General features: G+C 41.3%; 2 protein-coding genes across 2 annotated transcripts in view; one reads left to right on the forward strand and one right to left on the reverse strand.

The window, feature by feature from the left end:
- The first annotated feature begins 874 nt into the window (after positions 1 to 874).
- On the forward strand, positions 875 to 22975 carry LOC134662847 (uncharacterized). The gene is made up of 16 exons (XM_063519170.1): positions 875 to 983; positions 1311 to 1485; positions 2020 to 2202; positions 3513 to 3758; positions 4285 to 4408; positions 4944 to 5111; positions 7454 to 7574; positions 9254 to 9381; positions 11256 to 11423; positions 11869 to 11978; positions 12986 to 13124; positions 13523 to 13689; positions 16229 to 16389; positions 17049 to 17151; positions 20025 to 20054; positions 22896 to 22975. Exons 1-16 carry the CDS (start codon positions 958 to 960, stop codon positions 22932 to 22934), a joined length of 2088 nt encoding a protein of 695 aa, XP_063375240.1. The 5' UTR covers positions 875 to 957; the 3' UTR covers positions 22935 to 22975.
- Positions 22960 to 23226, reverse strand: part of LOC134662762 (exocyst complex component 7) — a 28575-nt gene continuing 28308 nt past the window's right edge. Inside the window, exon 16 of the mRNA XM_063519049.1 lies at positions 22960 to 23079. Within this exon, the coding sequence (XP_063375119.1) occupies positions 23038 to 23079 (42 nt within the window). The 3' untranslated portion in view covers positions 22960 to 23037. The remainder of the gene's footprint in view (positions 23080 to 23226) is intronic.

A 23226-nucleotide genomic window follows, 5' to 3' on the forward strand; every position in this document is an offset into this window, starting at 1 on the left:
GGAATATAATTCTGTTCAAACAAATTTACATTAAATGTAGTGTACAGATATGACAAACAGTAAAAATACTACAAAAGATACATAAAGGATGAGCAATGGTCGTCAGGTTACGTATGATTCAATATTAAAAATTGAGTGGAAGCAATCTCTCAACTGAATTATTGTAATGTAATGACTGATAGTAAGTTTAACGTAATTACCATTGTTGTGTAATAAGACTAATCAGTTTCTTTGAATAATTTAGATTTTCAAATTTCAAATCAACACTTGATGTGGTTCAGTGCAGAGAGCAAAAGAACTTTCCTTTACTTCCCGCCACTTTGTAACGGATGTTTCCCGCCAATAAAACTTTTCCAAAGAGTCCAAAATGTACCTTTGACAACGTCTAAAGAATCGGATATTTGCACATGGCGCATATAGTTAGCCGGAGCAAGTAAATATTATACCATCCCTTATATGTCAAGTGAAAGCCACGAAAATACACAATATGTATAAACCTGGAAAGGCTGGAAATATACCGAGCTTGTAAGGTTTATTCTATTTGAATTGCCTCACAATGCGCAAGTTTTACATGCTCCGTGGGCAAAGCCCGCTTTGGTCATCAAAGAGCATAGAAGGTAGTCAAAGAGTATATAGAGCACTGTCATTAATGGCTGCCAGAGCCAGAGGGCCTACCGCGAACCACGTTCGACGTGATGCCTCCCTGTCACACTTACGTACGAATTTACAAGTGCGACAGAGAGGCAACACGTCGAACGTGGTTCGCGGTAGGCCTTCAGACTGTCAGTGTCAGTGTCAGTTTGTCATGTGCATTGTGCACTGAGGGCTGTATTTTTGTTGTTTTGTGAGGCTCGATATGATTTCATTCATTGTGTTTATAAGTTCAACTAATGTAAAACAATCACAAGAAACAAGTAGTACTGAAATAAATTAATAACTGTAACAAATTTACAAATTATGGAACACATACGACAGTATGACTGGTAAGTCTTATAACACCCCGTATATTTGTAAATGGAAAGTAATATGTGTATAATACATTTTAAATTGGGGGTCAGGCATTTAAGAAAAATAAGCAAATAATAGAATAATTATAAGCATAATCAATTGCAGAGTAAAGTAAGCTCTCTCACCAGTACGTATATATAATTTTCTATGGTGCCCTCACCATTAAAAGCTTTATTAGCTCTGATATTAACTCTTTATTCACTAACATATCCTTATGAAATTCTTCTAAACCAGGGTTTAATATAATATGTATACTTTAATCATTCACAATTACTATAATTATTGTGTCTTTTTTATTTCAGGTGCACATTTCTGCCAGACACTCCTTTTTTTGTCACAGAGTCGGAACTTGACAACTGTGTTACGGAAAAGATATTACGGAACAAGTTCTCGAACCCGCTGATCTCCAGCGACTCTGAGGAAGAAGAGAAGGCTCCAAAGATTGACTGGAATCTTGTATTTAAAAAAAGGAATAATGTAAGTACTAGTTATACATATTTCAAATTATGGTTTATACATATACTTATATCTGTATAACCACAATATTATGTGCATCAGAACATTACAAATAGAGAAAGTGTGTGGTTTAAAAAAATAGAGAAATAAATGTCAATTAATCCAGTTCAAAATTCAAATTAAAATAATTTATTTCGGAACAAAAATAACAATAAACCTTATAAAATTAGGTACATTTGAAATAAAATAACTAAAAGAAAATTAAAATTAACTAAAGTATAATTAAATATGTCAGTAACAATAGGTAAACAGGAAACCAATTAGTGGCAATGCTTGGGTGAAGTTTATGATGTTTTAGTTAGTCCAGACAGGCCTTCTAGGCTACATAACTGCCGCGGGCCGCCATACAAATGAACTTACACTCACATTAGTCATTATAAAACAATTTGCTGAATAATGACAGTCTAACTTCGATTGTATGGGATCAGATTTTAGGTGATGGGTTCATGACTTGTATGTGGAAATTTATAAATTTGAATCCCTTGTTATATCCAGGAGCAGAACGTCCACCGCATCTTCGTGCCGGGGCTCCGCCCCCCGCCGGCCTACACGCGGCTGTCGGCGCTGTCGTCACACCAGCACCACCTTGGGCTGAAGGTGTTATGTGCAGACAACCCGAGCATACTGGAGGACGAGTTCATGGCTAAACCAACTAAGTTTGATGTGCAAGCTTTTGCGGTTGGTTTTCCAGTATATGTAGTTTCCGTCCATGCTCTAGTTTTCGTCCACTTGACAGATTAGCTGATATAACTGACAGTTTAGGGTCCAAGCACATGCACTGGTCCAGGTTCGCGTTGACAGACTGGTTTTTCACAACTACCTCGCTTTGTACACAATTGTCAAAACCTACCCTCATTGTCTATACATAACATTAGCAAATAATATTTTTAATAGTTAATATGCTACTTGCGAAACATCATTTTTATGTAGATAGATAAATTGTTAAGATATTAAGAATTGCAGTAAGTCGAAATTTGTGCAGCAATGTAGGTTTATATTCAAATTTCGTCAACCCGACAAAAAAAAAAGCGGCCAAGTGCGAGTCGGACTCGCCCATGAAGGGTTCCGTATTTAGGCGATTTATGACGTATTAAAAAAAAACTACTTGCTAGATCTCGTTCAAACCAATTTTCGGTGGAAGTTTACATGGTAATGTACATCATATATTTTTTTTAGTTTTATCATTCTCTTATTTTAGAAGTTAGGGGGGGGGGACACACATTTTACCACTTTGGAAGTGTCTCTCGCGCAAACTATTCAGTTTAGAAAAAAATGATATTAGGAACCTCAATATCATTTTTGAAGACCTATCCATAGATACCCCACACGTATGGGTTTGATGAAAAAAAAAATTTTGAGTTTCAGTTCGAAGTATGGGGAACCCCAAAAATTAATTGTTTTTTTTCTATTTTTGTGTGAAAATCTTAATGCGGTTCACAGAATACATCTACTTACCAAGTTTCAACAGTATAGTTCTTATAGTTTCGGAGAAAAGTGGCTGTGACATACGGACGGACAGACAGACGGACAGACAGACGGACAGACAGACGGACAGACAGACAGACATGACGAATCTATAAGGGTTCCGTTTTTTGCCATTTGGCTACGGAACCCTAACTAGAGCTGGACGAAAACTAACGCACCTACCCTATTCTATACCTATTTATGATGGTTACATTTTTAGCCAAAATAGTCTGTCTGCCTGTCTGTCTGTCGTATGTCACAACCATGTTACACGTCAGAAACTATTACACATATATTAATAAGATTTAAAATGGAAATTGAAATACAAAATTATTTTTAAAGGGTATTTATAAGGGTACTCCAAACATGTAACTAAAAGTTGCTTCTAGAGTTTTTTTTATTCAGTAAATACTTGATACAATAACCACTCTAAAAATTAAAAATATTGTCCCTTGCTCGTGGCACAACACCGTGTCATATTTAAGCTCTAGACAGACTATGACTGTTATTCTAATTGTTTACAGGCAATACAAGAAACATTGCAAAAAGAGCAAAAGGAATACATAGACTGGGCCAAGAGTCTCTGGGTGAACGGCCAGTGCATCAGAGCTCTCCGGCCCAAACCTCTAATAGAGTCCGTGTATGAGGCCGAGTTCAAAGTGCGGGCTATCCAGATGAAGGGGTACCCGAGGTTGTTCGAGCTGGTGGCGCAGATACCCATGGAACCGGCCGGGGAGTATGATATGGTGATGGAAAAGGAGCTTATTGGAGTGAGTACAGTCTTTAGGGTTCCGTACTTCAAAAGGAAAAGCGGAACCCTTATACATATTTGTTTATTTAATTAAGAGGAAATTTAAATGATAATTTTAATTTTATTTTATTTTTATGTACCTACAGTATTTTTGGAGTAACATATGTATCTTGTGATGTAGCAATAAGATATCTTCGACACCCCCTTTATACTTTTAACTACTTTTACTACTAACACCCCCTTTTAACTACTGGGACTAACATTTTGAAAATAATACACAAAAAATAGTTCTTTACCTATAGATGACAGGAAAACCTATTAGAAATGTGCAGTCAAGCGTGAATCGGACTTATGTACGGAGCCCTTGGAACGCGAGTCCGACTCGCACTTGGCCGGTTTTTTAATTATAAATTACTCAACGTACATTTTATATGCAAGAAACAAATGAGCGTTCCATACCTATTCCTATGGGCAGTACTTCATACAGATGTAGTGCATAATTGTTTTCGTAATTTCTTGGAAACTGTGACTACCAAACTTTCCAGGTAAACCCATCGGAGCTACTGAAAGTAGAGAAACCGGTGAACATCCGAAAACAGCTGTCCGTGATGCGGCTCAGCGCCGTCCCGGAGCCCTGCGACCAGCACCCGGTCCGGTTCATACTGCCACGTAAGCTTACACTCAAAAAAAGGATTTTTTTTGGCAAAAGCTTTTATCGCTGAACTGTACTTTTCATTCCACAGACAACTAATACTCATGGAGACAATTTTAACCCCAAACTCAATTAGTTTGCGTTGTTTTATCACATAGTTCCCATGGCCACCTACTGTGTCCATCATCACATCAACTCCATTATTACGAGTATAGCTTCTTTAAATTATTTAGTTTACAATTTTGCTTTTAGATTCGGTTAAAATATGTTTTTATGCTATTGTTGTTTTGGTTGATTTTTCTCCTTTCTTGGGGTATGGGTCCCATTTGGGTAAAGGCCTCCTCCTACATCCAGTGTTTTCCTGCAACCTCTACTATGTCATTGGTACAACGCTTGACAGATTTACCAGAATTTTTCCGCTTTTCATTTATTTCTAAGATTCCGATTTTGGTCGCACTTTTTGACAGGCAATCTCGTACATTGTAGATCTCATCTAAGGTACGTTTTTGTAGGCTTATATTTCAATGCTTGATTATTTTCATATTGTTTTAGACGAGAAAAGCATCTCCGTCCTACCTGTGACAGAAGTGTACCGGACCCTAGCAGAGTACGCGATAGACAATGGAGCCCTATTCATAGCTAGTGAGGGTGCGCTGCGCTGTATGGCGGAGCGACGAGCGTGGGCACTACCTGTCTCTGTCTACAGCGTTACACAGCCCGGTAAGTCGCACATGATACACATGACACATGTATCACATATGATACACAAGACACATGATACACAGATGACATGATATCCATGAAGTATACATGATTCACAATGCACATATGACACGCTCCATACACGCTGTATAGCTAAGCGAGCGTAGGCACTGCCTGTGTCTGTCTAATAATGTCACGCAACCCGGCGAGTCACATGAGATGCAATTTAAACACTTATATCGCTAGAGACACATGTATCACATATGATACAAGTGACAAACACCTAACATTATGCATGGGAACATATTTTCCAATTTATTCAAGTAGTTTAGATACCTCTATACTCTATAGGAAAATTTACTGCCTCTAGTATAGATTAATAGATATAGGGATAATAAGACAAACATTATCTCATTGACAGCTAAAGTAGTATCAAGAACTTGTTTTCTAAAATTAATAGCAAAATTTGAAAACCACGCTTCGTTCAGTAAAAGTGCACTTTAGTTAATCTTTCCTTAGCTGCATCGCAATCGGTCTATCCGATTTGAACGCAACAGACGGTTGAAATGCTTTTTAAAGTTAACCCTTTAACCTCCATGCATGTCTAAAATAACTAACAATAAAAATATTAAAAGAATACTAAAGCTTCTAAAAATAATAACATAATAATTATAAATTGCGCCGTTACATAGATTTTGGCGGTTAGAAGGTTAATTAATTCTTGAAGTAAACCGTATCAATGAAATAAATTCGAGTATAGTTTTTTTAAATATTTTAATAATTTCATTATTCACTGCATATGCAGCCTAGTTTTAGTCTAGGTTTTTTAGGTTTTCACGCTCCCAGGGAAACCATATTGGCTAAGACATAGTAAGCTTACATTTTCATAATTTTTACAATATTAAAAACATAGTGTAGTACAATACGAAGCGAGGTCAGGTATGTTCAGTGTAAATCCATTGCGAAATTGTGTCTGTCTGTATGTCTGTTACCTCTTCACGCTTAAACCGCTGAACCGATTTAGTTGAAATTTGGTATGGAGATAGTTTGGGGAAAGACATATTAGGGTAGTTTTTATCCCAGAAATGGCCTTTTAAGGGGGTGGAAGTTTAAATGGGAAATCGTTAACCTTTTGAACGCCAGACGACGAAGGAATATGCCGTGCCCCGGACGCCAGGCGATCGCGATTATTTAAGCGAAATTGAACTTTACGGAGTTCCGCGTAAGTCCCTGCATTGGTGAAGCTGTCAGCTGTAGCCGTCTTTGGCGCCCTTGGCAAGACTTTCCGATGACGGCCACAGCCGACTGTGGCGGTCAATGGGTTAAAAAGCAGATTGGGTAAAAATTAGCTACCCAAATTACTAACTCCACGCAGACGAAGCCGCGGGCACAAGCTAGTTCAGTAATAATTTGCGTAGATTAGAGCATGGCTATGGCTAGTCAGTAGTTAGTAGATGAATCAGTAGCTTTTAGAAACGTTATACACATATCTTAGTGCTTATGCGGAAAGCGTCAATTTTCAGCACCCTGCGCTAAACGAAGTTGCCGGTGTCTGTCGGGTTTTACCAACCCACGGTGTATAACAACTATTGAACAACTAAACATTCAAATATCGAATAGCCTAGTTATTATTGGCTAAGTGACCCTGCCTACTAAACAGGATGGCCTGTCTTAGAATCCCGGTATAGGAATGGATTTGTGTGTGTATTGTAAATATATATTCGTGAGCTATGGATGTTTTCTATGTATGTACATTCAAGTTTTATGTGGTACAGTCGCCATCAGATATATCGGAGCGGCCAAGGTAGGTACTAAAAATATCTGAACATGCACTTTATATCACTACATAGTATAAAACAATCTGCTTTATATCATTACACAGAAAGCAACCAATGGTAATTACCACAACGGCTGAATCAGCCTTCGAGAAAATATACCTCGACATTGTAGATCCAATAAATAAAGATAACGACAACTTTACGTACATATTGACTCTTCAGTGTGACCTTACCAAATACACAGAGGCATACCCACTACGGTCCAAGGATGCAGTCACAGTCGCGAAGGCGTTCGTCCAAAACTTTGTGTTAAGGCTTCCCGCTGTCAGTCTGTCCCTATGTGTGCTTAGATCTTTAAAACTACGCAACGGATTTTGATACGGTTTAGATAGAGTGATTTAAGAGGAAGGTTTATGTACTCGTATAATTTGTTAACCCGTGCGAATCCGGGGCGGGTCGCTAGTATCATTATAATAGAGGCTTTGTTCAGATATTTGTGAACACTTTGGCCGCTCCGATATATCTGATGGCGACTGTACTAGATCGATTGGTCCTATAATATTTGTGCTCGTTACATTGCAGGCCCCTCGCCTGAGAACGTGAACGTGACCGTGCTGGGAAGCGAGTTCCTGAACAAGCAGGAAAACGTGATGAGGCGCACTTTCAGGGCGCTCAGGCACCTGCTCGAGGTGGCTCTAGTGCCGTAAGTATACTTATCTGGACGAGCAAAGCGAAGCGCTTGCGCTTGCCCTTGCCTGCGTGCCCTTGGGAACTACTTACCTTTTCTCGAAACGCTTCGTCGTTTTTTAGGGTTCCGTAGCCAAATGGCAAAAAACGGAACCCTTATAGATTCGTCATGTCTTTCTGTCTGTCCGTCCGTATGTCACAGTCACTTTTCTCCGAAACTATAAGAACTATACTGTTGAAACTTGGTAAGTAGATGTATTCTGTGAACCGCATTAAGATTTTCACACAAAAATAGAAAAAAAAATAATAAATTTTTGGGGTTCCCCATACTTATAACTGAAACTCAAAATTTTTATTTCATCAAACCCATACGTGTGGGGTATCTATGGATAGGTCTTCAAAAATGATATTGAGGTTTCTAATATCATTTTTTTCTAAACTGAATAGTTTGCGCGAGAGACACTTCCAAAGTGGTAAAATGTGTGTCGTCCCCCCCCCCCCCCCCTGTAACTTCTAAAATAACAGAATGATAAAACTAAAAAAAATATATGATGTGCATTACCATGTAAACTTCCACCGAAAATTGGTTTGAACGAGATCTAGTAAGTAGTTTTTTTTTTAATACGTCATTAATCGCCTAAATACGGAACCCTTCATGGGCGAGTCCGACTCGCGCTTGGCCGCTTTTTTGAACCCTCATAACTTGGTTTTGGATTAATACCAGATAAACAAAATTCTCGGGATATGATGTCAGTTACAACGGCCAAGCATATTTTGACTAAAGTGTAGAGTTGGGAGTTAGGGCTTGTAGAGTTAGAAGCCTGGCTCTACGAGAGATCTGATTACTTTTTGACATTGCGAGCCTTATGGTTTCGTCTTGGTAACATTTTACATGAAAATGTTTTGGTGGGATTACTTATTACCATAGACAAAAAGCTAATGGATTTATTTCATTTGTTAACCCGTTGTGTTCCACTGCTGGGCAAAGGCCTCCTTCTCTTTCTTCCGTGCGTCTCGTTCTATGGCAATATTAGGCCAAATTCGAGGTCTGCCGTGACGCCGTATTATGTTTGGTGTCCACTCGGTAGTTTTCTTGGCCCAAGCTAATAGTCTAAGGAAAAATCGTGCTTATTGTTTCGTAACACTTTTTGCAACTTTTGCCGGCCAAAACGCGTCCTTAAAGTTTTAAATATATACATGGTTAAGCAAATCTTGTTAGTAGAATAAGGCGGCAAATTTGAAAAATCGCGGGTTAGCATTACTACGTTTGAATTGTTCGAAAATCGCTTGTCATTTATATTTTATCTGTCGAACAGTTTTGTGTACATTTCATCGTTGTTCGATGTACATTGCTGCTTTTTGTTCATTTCCTAGGGATACCATACTTTAGTTTGATATACATTTCTCCTGACATATCCATCTTGACAGACTATATAATTGAATGTTGATACTTGCTAACCCAACATCTAGCGTTCGGTAGCGACTAGCGATGGGTTAAGTGGCAGGGTGACTGACTGGTATACATATACGGTCAAAAAATTAATTTCCCGGGCCTACTTCGTATTGCAGTGGCCAGTGTACTTAAAAATATCTGAGCATGTACTTTAAGGTCTTCATAATACAGTCTTTGTTCAGATATTTGTGAACACATAAATCAAATTCCTTGACTCTTAAGTATAACTGTTTGTGTACCAGGGCATCAGAACTGACCAAGAGGTCGCAAGCGCCGGAAGTAGAAGTCGTGCCTGAAACTACATCTTCACAGGAACCTGTGTGGCCGGACGACACGAGTGACGAGGAAGACAACCTGTTCATCGACTTCGGTAACTATGTAGATAATGCCGTGGTTGTAAATAGGTACATTGGCATAATTATGCCAACACTTATGCCTACAATTGTAGCGGAACATGCATTCATGTTACACGTCTACTTACCATTACTGACATGACTAGGCGTGGCTCACTCCGTCGCGTCGCTACAAGTACCTCAATTACGTGCGGCCCACACCAATTTTGGTGCCTAGCCATAGTAGTTGCCGCGCACCGCTACGGAGCGGACGGCTGCTCGCGCTTGCGCCACCTGTAACGTTAAGGGGGAAGTACGTCCCTGTTGGTAGGGGAGGTAAAAGAAGTACTACCAACTCGTTAACAAATTAAGTATTTATTTAAATAAAAAAACTAAGTTTTGAATAGGGTCGTGGGTGGTCAAGGCCCGTCTACACCCTAGATCCGGTACTGCCCTGGCTGGTCGAGGGTCCGCAGCAGGTGGGTGTCACTCGACAGCGCTGAGGAGGAGCAGGGGCGACGGCGGGCGAACGGCTATGGCTCCAACCCTGCCGTCGAGGTGGTGATGGTGTTTGTCGGCCGACGGTCTTGAATTTAAAATGTTCCGACGCACCCTGTGGATTTCCAGATGTCTTAGTAAGGTGTTCCTGCTCGCTCTGCTTTTGTGAACACCCTGTGATGATGATGATGGGACCATGGGGAAGCCGGTGCACCACAAGCAGAAAGCGTGTTTGTGTTCACAAGCAGAGCGGAGTTACAAAAACGAAGGAAAAGCACAGAGTAAAGAAAGAAAGAAGAACAAAGAACAAAGAAGTGAATTTAAATAAGTAGGAGGGTACGTACACATACTTACTCGTACCCGCCACTACGAGAACAAAGGAAATTGCTAGATCATTCTGGAGCTAAAAGCATTTAGCAAAAGATGGAATGGAACGTAAGATTAAATTTAGGTTTTGCGATTAATATGAATCGTATAACAAACTACTTTAACACTAAAGCTACTTATTCTAATGAAACGTTCAACACTTTGCACTTACCAATACGTGGGTGCGGGAATCGTAATATGCGAAAACGTCGCTGAGCAGATTATTATCACGAATAGGTGTCCGCGCTCACCATAATAAATATTTGTACCGCGCGCTAGACGACACGGGCTTCCCCGTGTGCGCAACGGCACATCCGTATACGACGGCGAGGTGGCGCGGACTGAATCGCCAGCGGTCAACGGGAGGGGACAAGCGCGCGCGCAGCCGCTTCTCGATCCTTCCATGACGTCAATCAATGGACCGGTCGCGAGTACAGTCCGTACGAATAAAGTGTCATGCATTGTAAAAACTATCTATGTATTGTATATATTACTTATGATAATTTATGTCTTACTTTACAATAGTAAAGTAGAATAAGACGATTACTGTACATATAAAATTGATTAATATATAAAATTGTAAAAATAAATAATTAGTTCATTTCCATAAATAATAATTGATTAAAATAAAAGTAAAATAATAATTCATGTGTTAATAAATTAAAATCTATTATAAATAAGTTATTTTTATTTAAATTTAATTTATTTAATATGTAAAAATAATAAAATCTAAGCTTATAATTAAAACATGTACGTAGAACGTTACACACCTAGCGATCATATCTGTCGTAATAGACGCGTTTTGTTAAAGAGTGAATCTTCTGTACCTAGTACTATTATTTATTCTGTGCTTTAATGGCCACTTGCACCATCCCACTAACCCTAAGTTAAACGGTTAAACCCAGTGTCAAATTGTACTGGTAGCCATGGCAACTCCAGGTTTAACCGGTTAACCCCGGGTTAGTGAAATGGACAAGCGGCCCTAAAGGACTATTTAACTTAATCTACCAAACTTTTCATTTTTATTTATCTTATCTTTAAACTGTAGATGAAGCCTCGACGAAAGAAAGAGACATAGAACCACACAGCAAGAATACAGACGTACAGACAGAGATGGAAGTGGACAAATGCACGCCACAGAAAGAGACGAAGAATACAACAAATGTTAACAGAAGTTTTATTGAAGGATTCGGGGTTTATAAGTGTACATGCCAAGGTAAGTTTTTTTTTATATTACTTATTGTTTTATGTGTCGTATAGGGTCATTGCGCTAGATTCCGTCTAGCTTCTAGTTTTCGTCCACTAGCGCAATGACCCTACATTCCTACATGTTAGTCTGGTCTGGCAAGACAACTTTGCCAGTAGAAAAAGGCGCGAAATACAACATTTGTTTTGGAGACCAACCATATGCGCCTACATTTGTGAAAAAAAAAACACCAAAAAAAATGTATTTATAGTTGGTCAAACCAATTTGTTACTTTGTTAGTCAGTAAGAACCAGGAAAAGTATACTCATCTTTTGGGTTCTAGTACTAGCGTAAGACAGAGATATATGATTCTCACTGTCTATGTTTGAAATGAGACAGTCCTTTGACAAACTATATTTTCTCTGATTATTGAGTATAAACTGAATAGGGAAATTAAATAAAAACTTGTTTACAGATTCAGTATTCGAGCGGCCGCCGCCGCGTTCGTTCAGGAAATGGCGGTTCAGAAAGAAATCCTCTTCGGAAAGTTTCGAAGTCATCGTCCACTGCGCGCACAAATTCAAAGTGAGTTGGGTTCACTTATTTACATTTTGCGAGGGTTTTACTAATTTGAAATAAGTTTTTGGCAAAAATTTAATTTTTGGTACAAGCTTTTATCGCTGACTGTACTTTTCTTTCCACATGCAACTAATACTCGAAACAATTCTAAAAACCCCAAACACAATTAGGTTTCGTTGTTTTATCACAGAGTACCTATGGCCACCTCGTGTCTCCATCATCAGATCAGCTCGATGGTACCATAATATTGCATCGTCACCGGACTTACATATGTATGCTAATTTTCAGCTTCATTGGAAGTCGGAAAGTGGGTCAAATTTAACTTGCAAGATTTGACCCGTATAAACATAAATCACAATCGGTTTGTCTGTGTTTTGTGACTCTGTATTATTTATTAACAATAGTCTTAAGTTATGCTTTAATTGTAAATATACACTAACACTTTTATGGGCTTTGCCTGAAATAAATGATTTTATTATTATTATTATATTATAAATATCTGGGAGACCGAGCTTCGCTCGGAAAACATGTAAAAGCTCAAAAATGAGCGTTTACCCAGAGATAAGACCTAGCTAGATCGATTTTTCGCCCCCGAAAACCCCTATATACCAAATTTCATCGAAATCGTTAGAGCCGTTTCCGAGATCATTGAAATATATATATATAAATAAATAAATATGCAAGAATTGCTCGTTTAAAGGTATACTTACATAGGTAAATTGTGAAATAAACGCTTGTAAAAGACCCCACACTAGCGTCTTTCAAGCGTCTGTGTCTAGTCAGCGCTATGGTAAATGGCGTCGCTGCCATGACCATCCCCCCCCCCCTTATTTCCGAAACTACTGGGTCTAAAATTTGGAAAAAAATACAAAATAGTTCTTTACCTATAGATGACAGGAAAACCTATTAGAAATGTGCAGTCAAGCGTGAGTCGGACTTAATGTACGGAACGCTTGGAACGCGAGTCCGACTCGCGCTTGGCCGGTTTTTTTCTAATACCGTGGATATTGCAGGGATCAGCTGGTGAGATTCTATTGGAGCCTGTACCGGAATACCAGGCGGACATGGGCGCGAGCAAGCAGTCCGAAGATAGGATCACGAGTGTTGCCCTCTCGCTCGCACTCAGGGACAGCAATACTAGCGTACTCAATGGTAAGAGTGTTGAATAATGCAGGGCACAGGTTCTTCAACTTATGTCTCTACATTAATTTGTACTAGGAAAAAATAATCCCAAATTACTTCGGCTTTTTTTAATTTCTATGAAGGTTACGTTATTACAAGTGCTCATAAAAAAGTACCATATAATTAGACCAAGATAACACTGCAGCGATTTTGATGTGCAAGCAAGTGTTATTTAAACGTCAAACTTCTATGAAATTATGACGTATAAATACCACCTGCACAGTCTATGATATTAATGTTACAGTGAGAGTTATCTTGGTCTAACTCCAAGTAGATTTGGAAAAATAGAGATACCTTTTTTCTCATAGCTACTCGTCTCCTAACTGCTTTAACACTTTGAAATAACTAATGTTATTTATTTTGTACAGTGAGACTCGACGCTGAATCCGGCGACATCATCACAACGGAAGAATGTACCCGCGCGCAGTTCTACTCTGACCACGGTGACCGCAGCCACCACGTGGCCGGCGTGGTACACTCGGCGCTGAGCCAGCTGCAAGGGCTCGTGCCGGGACACTACGTCATGCAGCACGAGGTACACACTTAGCCACAGTTGTACTCTGAACACGGTGCCCGCAGCCACCACGTGGCCGGCGTGGTACACTCGGCGCTGAGCCAGCTGCAAGGGCTCGTGCCGGGACACTACGTCATGCAGCACGAGGTACACACTTAGCCACAGTTGTACTCTGAACACGGTGCCCGCAGCCACCACGTGGCCGGCGTGGTACACTCGGCGCTGAGCCAGCTGCAAGGGCTCGTGCCGGGACACTACGTCATGCAGCACGAGGTACACACTTAGCCACAGTTGTACTCTGAACACGGTGCCCGCAGCCACCACGTGGCCGGCGTGGTACACTCGGCGCTGAGCCAGCTGCAAGGGCTCGTGCCGGGACACTACGTCATGCAGCACGAGGTACACACTTAGCCACAGTTGTACTCTGAACACGGTGCCCGCAGCCACCACGTGGCCGGCGTGGTACACTCGGCGCTGAGCCAGCTGCAAGGGCTCGTGCCGGGACACTACGTCATGCAGCACGAGGTACACACTTAGCCACAGTTGTACTCTGAACACGGTGCCCGCAGCCACCACGTGGCCGGCGTGGTACACTCGGCGCTGAGCCAGCTGCAAGGGCTCGTGCCGGGACACTACGTCATGCAGCACGAGGTACACACTTAGCCACAGTTGTACTCTGAACACGGTGCCCGCAGCCACCACGTGGCCGGCGTGGTACACTCGGCGCTGAGCCAGCTGCAAGGGCTCGTGCCGGGACACTACGTCATGCAGCACGAGGTACACACTTAGCCACAGTTGTACTCTGAACACGGTGCCCGCAGCCACCACGTGGCCGGCGTGGTACACTCGGCGCTGAGCCAGCTGCAAGGGCTCGTGCCGGGACACTACGTCATGCAGCACGAGGTACACACTTAGCCGAGGTACACAGTTGTACTCTGAACACGGTGCCCGCAGCCACCACGTGGCCGGCGTGGTACACTCGGCGCTGAGCCAGCTGCAAGGGCTCGTGCCGGGACACTACGTCATGCAGCACGAGGTACACACTTAGCCACAGTTGTACTCTGAACACGGTGCCCGCAGCCACCACGTGGCCGGCGTGGTACACTCGGCGCTGAGCCAGCTGCAAGGGCTCGTGCCGGGACACTACGTCATGCAGCACGAGGTACACACTTAGCCACAGTTGTACTCTGAACACGGTGCCCGCAGCCACCACGTGGCCGGCGTGGTACACTCGGCGCTGAGCCAGCTGCAAGGGCTCGTGCCGGGACACTACGTCATGCAGCACGAGGTACACACTTAGCCACAGTTGTACTCTGAACACGGTGCCCGCAGCCACCACGTGGCCGGCGTGGTACACTCGGCGCTGAGCCAGCTGCAAGGGCTCGTGCCGGGACACTACGTCATGCAGCACGAGGTACACACTTAGCCACAGTTGTACTCTGAACACGGTGCCCGCAGCCACCACGTGGCCGGCGTGGTACACTCGGCGCTGAGCCAGCTGCAAGGGCTCGTGCCGGGACACTACGTCATGCAGCACGAGGTACACACTTAGCCGAGGTACACAGTTGTACTCTGAACACGGTGCCCGCAGCCACCACGTGGCCGGCGTGGTACACTCGGCGCTGAGCCAGCTGCAAGGGCTCGTGCCGGGACACTACGTCATGCAGCACGAGGTACACACTTAGCCACAGTTGTACTCTGAACACGGTGCCCGCAGCCACCACGTGGCCGGCGTGGTACACTCGGCGCTGAGCCAGCTGCAAGGGCTCGTGCCGGGACACTACGTCATGCAGCACGAGGTACACACTTAGCCACAGTTGTACTCTGAACACGGTGCCCGCAGCCACCACGTGGCCGGCGTGGTACACTCGGCGCTGAGCCAGCTGCAAGGGCTCGTGCCGGGACACTACGTCATGCAGCACGAGGTACACACTTAGCCACAGTTGTACTCTGAACACGGTGCCCGCAGCCACCACGTGGCCGGCGTGGTACACTCGGCGCTGAGCCAGCTGCAAGGGCTCGTGCCGGGACACTACGTCATGCAGCACGAGGTACACACTTAGCCACAGTTGTACTCTGAACACGGTGCCCGCAGCCACCACGTGGCCGGCGTGGTACACTCGGCGCTGAGCCAGCTGCAAGGGCTCGTGCCGGGACACTACGTCATGCAGCACGAGGTACACACTTAGCCACAGTTGTACTCTGAACACGGTGCCCGCAGCCACCACGTGGCCGGCGTGGTACACTCGGCGCTGAGCCAGCTGCAAGGGCTCGTGCCGGGACACTACGTCATGCAGCACGAGGTACACACTTAGCCACAGTTGTACTCTGAACACGGTGCCCGCAGCCACCACGTGGCCGGCGTGGTACACTCGGCGCTGAGCCAGCTGCAAGGGCTCGTGCCGGGACACTACGTCATGCAGCACGAGGTACACACTTAGCCGAGGTACACAGTTGTACTCTGAACACGGTGCCCGCAGCCACCACGTGGCCGGCGTGGTACACTCGGCGCTGAGCCAGCTTCATATATATATATAATAATAATAAATATTTGTTTCAGCCAAATCACGGTCTCAACGCAATACTCTACGCCCCTCGCAACACGGGCAAAGAGCAACAACTGAAACTAGAGTTCGACAGCACACAACCAGCGGAGGCCGACGAGGCCAAAACTGTCAAGGCCCCGCCGCAGCTGATCCCGGCCTTATTACCGTGGCATAAGTACGTGTTTACTTTGACTGTTATTACTTTTGTTTTTAATTTCTTTTATGGTTCCGTAGCCAAAATAAGAAATTAGTTGTTAAAATAAATAAATTATACTTTCCACGATCGAAATATGTCCGATTTTAACTTTTCTTCTTCATAAAAGGACATAATAAGCACCAGGGGCCCCTTTCTCAAAAGCTTGTAACTTGTAATACAAGCTGATGTCATTTTTTAACAGCTTTTGTCAGAAAGGGACTTCCGCTTGTATTACAAGTTACAAGCTTTTGAGAAACGGGCCCCTGAAAGATATTTTTTTTTGCTTTTACGATTTCTGTATGATGCTGATTTCTATATGACTTACCGCGTATGATGGTAGGGAATGAACCCTTCATTACTTTCTCATATCCTTTTTCACACAATCCGTCCATCGTTTTTTGGGTCCACCATCCGCTCTCTATCCGTCAACATTCATCCCTAACATTATTTTGCCTATAAGGCATTCATCCCTCCTCATTACATGCCCATACCACGCTAACCTACTACGCCTCATCTTCTCTGTTACCGATGCTACTTTCAATTATTAGTTGATTGTTGAAAGAAAAGTACAAAGTATAGTCAATGATAAAAAAACTTGTGCATTTTTTTATTTTTTTACGATTTTTTATTTGTCGTAGGTTCCGCAAGGTCCTGCCGTGCACGTTCACGCACTACCAGAACCAGCTGGCCAAGCCCAAGAAGCAGCCGCCTCGGAAGAAGACGCCGCCGCGCGCGCTCAAGGTCAGTTACACGCGAGTTACCCACATCTGGCCTGCTTCCACTTTGCTCTAGATTCATGTTCACAAGGTTAGAGAGAGCTCAATGGTATAGTGTTATATACGAAAAAATATAAGGGGGGTATAAGGAGACCTCACGTGTATTTTTCTACAGTGAACGAAACTAAGTAAAAATACCTACTTACCACATCATGAGAAGATAGTTTTTCTCGGTTTCGTTAAACATAAATATCACTCCGCACTTCAAAATAGCTCGTTATTATCTTATTTTACGGAATTTTGGAGCGCGTAACTTAAAATTAGGTCGAATAAAAAAAATCAAAAAAATACACGTGAGGTCATGTGGGGGGAAGGGGAGGTAACCAAAAACCTCACCAAGGGGGAGGGGGGGTCAAAAACTAGAACTTAAACATCGCGTGATTTGTGCCCAACCCCTAAAGACCTTTTTATCAGAATTTTTGTTGGAATTTCAGATGGAAAGGACCTTATTGTACTTGAAGCATGAGAACCTTCTGTGCTGGAAAGCCACATATTTTTTAATATGTACAGTCAGCAGCAGAAATTTCTAAGCGGGCGAGGTGTTCAAAATGATCTTGACGCGACTTTATTGTTAAGAGAATAAGAGCGTGTCAAGGTAATTTTGAACACCTCTCCCGCTTAGCAACTTCTGCTGCTGACTGTATTTATCGCACATAATAACATCCCATTCCGTATAAGTAGGTATTACTTGCGTTGTTAGTCACACTAAAGTGGAAACATGCCAGATTATGAAATAACCTCCGCTAATTTATTTACCCCTCCTTTACTTCTTGCATAAATTTAAAAAAAATCCTTAAAAAGGTATTTTCAATAAAGAATTAACTTAAGAGTGTTTAGATTTCCTACTTATTAGGGCACTTATGTACAACTTTTTGTGGAAGTGCCACTGTAATCGCCCTATTTTCATAGGTGTTTGATGAGCATTATTGCGGCACTTCCAATCGGTCGTTACAGAGTTAGCTTAGACTCAATCTATACAACGTGTATTTTTAATACAACCTCAAATTGAACATAAAAGAAATTTTTTATATTGCCTTAAGACGCCGTGCGTTCAGATATTGACCACTCGTTTTCAATTCTATTAGTAGAATTTAAATGCCTAGTAGCGGAGATATTATTGAACAAAATACACGAAATCGACCGGTCGAAATTCAAAACTCGGTCCCCTGGTTGCAGATCGCAGCTCGCTATACACTTTTTAAAAACATGTACGTAATTGATAATAAAATAAAATTGCGCATCATGAAAGTTACTTTATTTATAGAAAATACACGCTATAATCAATAACTTTTATCTGTTCATGGTTTTCAAAAGTGCCCTAATAAGTATAAAATAAATAAGCCCGCTGGAGGGGCCCTGATTCGGTCTGTCTGTCCCAAACTGAACTACGCGGGTACTCTAGTTTATACTCGGACCACGTTCGGATACTCTTGGATATTGCTTAAGTTATTGCATAATGGTGTTTTTTTATTCCAAAAAAAGAATCCGTGTGAACTTTTATTGGCTTAAGCTTTGGATTCCTCCGAAAACGGTGCCGTCATATGACGACCGTCATATAGCGGCCGCAAAAGACGGCCGTCTTTACGGTGACGACATGTGGAAAGTACCACGGCGTCATAACACACCGTCAGCCACCAAGGTCAAAGCGGCAAATTTGAAAAATGTAGGCGCGATGGGATATAGTCCCATACAAAATTTGAATTTCGCGCCTTTTTCTACTGACAAGATTTGAATTTACTTGGAGGATGAAATATCATCAGAAGAGGAAAATAATCGTAGTACGGAATCATTTATTCAAATCTCGTGCCATTTAATCAAAATGGCGTCACCGCTATCTAATAAAACGTTCACGAAACTATCGACACCGTCATGACGGCCGTCATCTTACGTTACGTTGACAATCAACGTAACGTAACGCCCTCTAGGAAACCGCGCCATCTTGTTTACATAAATAGACAACGTTCTAGTGACGTCATTCAACGCTATATAGCGGCCGTCATATTACGGCACCGTTTTCGAAAGAATCCAAAGCTTTATTACCCTTGATTAAAACATGTAAAAATTCAATAAAAAACTTTGGAGTAGGGTGATCCCCTTAAGAACTGGCAACACTGATAGCTGTATTCCTATCCCATATAGTAAAGGCACTATCCAAGTTATTGTCTAAATATTTTATTCTTCAAGAAGCAATATTATTCATGAGTATCCGAACATATCCAAGGTAGAGGTTTCTTATGGCAACCGCAATATTTCGAGGGTTTCGAAGATAGTGTCACAATTGTCACAAAGATAAACAAATTCTAATATTGAACTTGTTAAAAACTCACAATACGGGATCGAGCCCTATCGCTGAAATATTTATCGTAAATTCATACAAGGTGGGCCGTCGTAGCCCGATAATATTTGGCGTTAGATTATTAAGCCAAAAAAAATAGTTAAATAATTTGAACAAAAGTTGAATTATTTACCCTCTTTTTTGTAAGTATGTATTCCCTCTTATTCGTATTACCCTCTTATATGTAAACTTTAGAAATCGTTATTAAAACTAATATAAAATTGTATACAAAAATTAAAGCCAGTCAAATTTTAATGCATTCAATTATTTTGCTGCTACTAGCTACGTTTTTTAAGTAGCTATTTTTACTGAGACAAAATTGTGGCACTATCTCGAAGTAAAGTCTGTCTGTCTGTCAAATGTATGGACGTAAGTGTGAAAACCCACCACAATAGCCTGCGATACGGCCGTACATATCAAAAGCAGCCAAGGTAAACCAAGGATTCAGGCACACCAACACGGAATATTCACATGTATGTTTGTTTGTTTTATATATTTGATAGAACGAGGAGAAACGCGGACGGCAGAAAAAGGTACCTATAGTGTCTCGCGAGTCGGGTTGCGTGACAACTCGCTAGGCGGGTCCCTAGGAGGCACGCTTGTCGGAAGTGGGATCTACGGACGTAAAGTATTCCAGCGAGGATGTCGCACTCGTTACGGGCGTTTTTTCACCGCGGGTTTATACGTGAACACCAAAAAAGTACACCAACTTTGTGACCAATCTTAGGTTAGACACCAATTTAGGGAGCGCACTGAGGACGCCATACTTGTGATTGGACATGAGAATTTTTCGATGATGAATTTTTTCACTCCTCCAGCCCAAAAAAGTTCACCTGTTTAATCTACTATACATACATCCATCCTATTGATGGAATCTATTCACATAGGCCACTGACGGTCAGTTGTCAATTGTTTACACAGTGTATATTTATTATTTTATGTTCTTAAAAATAACTTACTTAAAATGGCAAAATTGGTCGTATGTTGATATGTAAAGCCTGACCAGGAATATATGATCACGCGCCATGTTGCGGAATTTCGCTGGAACTATTTTTTTCATACTAGGTGTACTGCGATGAACTGTCACCCTATACGTGAGAATGACAGCGCCCTAGGCTTTATACATTTTCTTATTTTAAGTACCTTCAGGAATAAATGGCCTGTTGGGTTATAGAGGCCCACGGTGTATAGTCACATTTTCTTAAAAAGTGTGATCGTTGTCTACTCTTGTTCAAATGGATTTTAAACTTGAAACATCTATTTTATTTTACCTTCCGGGCACCCTACCTAGCGACTACGACTTAGGCCAAATTTTTATTTATAAGTTTTTAATTTTAAGTGTTATTTATTGTTTTACAAAAATAAAATATTTTTACTGTTAAATACGTTTAATAAAACGCACGGTGAAAAAACGCCCATTTTAACGACACGATCATGTATCCGACTGGGTACTCAAACAATTCGAAACTTGTCTGCTGCGGTCCCGGGTTCAAGTCCCGGTAAGGGCAAACATCGTGATGCGCACGACTGTTTGTTCCGGTGCCTTGGATAATTTCTATTTATGTTTATGTATTTATTTATAATTACTTAAAAATTACGATTTAATGTTGTGGTCGGCGCACGTTCCAGAGCCATGTGGTATAATTGTAAATCGATTAAGTATTGATACAAAAAAAGTCGATTAAAAAACTACAACTACTTATAAGGGCTCATTTAGACGATGCGAGTTTCATTACATTGCGGGTTTTGATCGGTCATTTGAATTGGACGTAACCAACAGTCCGCAATGTAACTAAAATCGCATGCGAGTTCGCGCGCCGTCAAATTCAGCCCTAAAGGTGCGTATACACTATAAAAATAAATAAATAAACAACAAACTGCTTCTGTGTTTTAGAAACACGCGGATTTCTGTTTCTGAAACCGTGTTTTTAAACCAAATGTTTATAGTGAATACGTGGCTTGAATCGATTCTAGCCTAGTCGGTAGTAAAACTACCTACGATGCTAGAGATCCTGGGTTCGAATCCCGGTTGTAGATATTTATTTGTGTTTATCATGAACATGTACATATTGTGTTCCTTAGTTATGGATGTTTTCTAAAATATTTGTTTATGTCGTGGCTACATCTTAAAATTGATCATTTTATGATGTGGCAATCATTTCATGAAATGATCGGTTGACCGCATTGTTGCGAACGCAACCTTCATTTGTATAAAATCTCAATACCTATATTCCTAATGCAGTAGCTAAACGCGGCCGTCGGGCTCGGCTAGTATTCGGCAGCTTTTTCTTAAGCACCAATAAGAGCGCTCCACATACTTTGTATCGCGGCCAATTAGAGGCACCTAAATTTAAACCACTTTTTGTACTATTGAAATTATGCAAATCACTCTCTCATCAGCCTTCATACAATATCCACCACTTCTACATTTAACCGTTTTGGCAAGAACCCTTGTAAACCAGTACTTGGGAAATTATATCAGTTCACTATAAGAATTGAAGCTTTTTATTTGAGTCGTCGAGCTCCTGACCTGCACGGCGGCTACACGCATCATGAAAAAGTCAAACCTAACCTAACCATATCGTGAAGTGATCAACTCTAAAATGGCATTTCATGAAATGATCAAATTCTGGCATGGGTAAAAAAGGACTAAGTTTTTAACACACATTTTTTTTTCTTTTTCATCCCTATTCCATTTAAAAAGAAGTCTACATTAGGCTTCTTTTTAATATATAAGTTTGTGAGTGTTATAAGTTTGTGAGTGTTACAAACTTAGTCTTATTTTTACCCGTGTCTTATATTTGCCCCACCTGACCCTATCTATATCCAATTTATATGTAAAAGTCGTTTAGTATGCAGAACACAAGCTTAATTTTGTTTACTGGGTCTAGATTGATTTGGCTTTGTCCCAAATTTCCCATAATATTTAAGATTAATACCTACGTTTACCTATTAACAATACCTAATTTTTAAATACTAAGATTTCGAAGGACGAGTTTCTTAATTTGTTACCTTATTTTTAATACATATTCCCGGATTTCACGGCGACGGCTGAGTCGATTTGGAAATTTCTCTTATTGTTGAAGCTAGGCTAAATAAAAAAGTTGCGCCGACGACTTTGACAGCTAAAGAGCTCTGTCTTCTAATAACTGAATTGTCAAACATGTTGGCATCCAGGGTTACAATCTACCTACCTATATTAGGCTGTCAAATTCGAAGCACGTTTTGGATTTAACACATTGGATACAATCTTTGACAAAAGCATTTATAAAACTGGCCCCTACTTCTCGTTTCCTATTTTCTTTTAAGATAAACGGGAAATATTAATATTCTTTTTTAAATTACCATGTACTATCTATTGGTATTTGTTGCAGTGGCCAAAGAAGCGTGGAGGTCTCAAGAAAGCCGAATGAAATGAAGTTGAATAAAAATAAATAATTAACATGTTAAATAAGGTGATTTATTTGTTTGTTAAATATAATTGGAATAAATATTGTGGTATACTGTAAGCCTTGTCTAAGCGGCTTCGTCGAAATAACCATCCAGCTGAGTCGCAATCTGAAAACAGATAATTTGTTTACCGCAATACATGGAATATTAACCTTTTCGACGCCGTGTCAAACACAAAAGCTGTCACGCTGACGCCACGTCACCGAAATGTCAAAAATGAAATTGAACTTTATGCATATGCACGTAGGTCTATGT

This window comes from Cydia amplana, chromosome 3 (genome assembly GCF_948474715.1).
Source record: "Cydia amplana chromosome 3, ilCydAmpl1.1, whole genome shotgun sequence".
NCBI classification, from domain to species: Eukaryota; Metazoa; Arthropoda; class Insecta; order Lepidoptera; family Tortricidae; genus Cydia; species Cydia amplana.

Coding starts and splice junctions, on each gene's coding strand:
- LOC134662847 (XM_063519170.1), top strand. CDS start 958: ATGGAACACATACGACAGTATGACTG. Junction 984..1,310: donor CACATACGACAGTATGACTG/GTAAGTCTTATA, acceptor TTTTTATTTCAG/GTGCACATTTCTGCCAGACA. Junction 11,424..11,868: donor TTATAAGTGTACATGCCAAG/GTAAGTTTTTTT, acceptor ACTTGTTTACAG/ATTCAGTATTCGAGCGGCCG.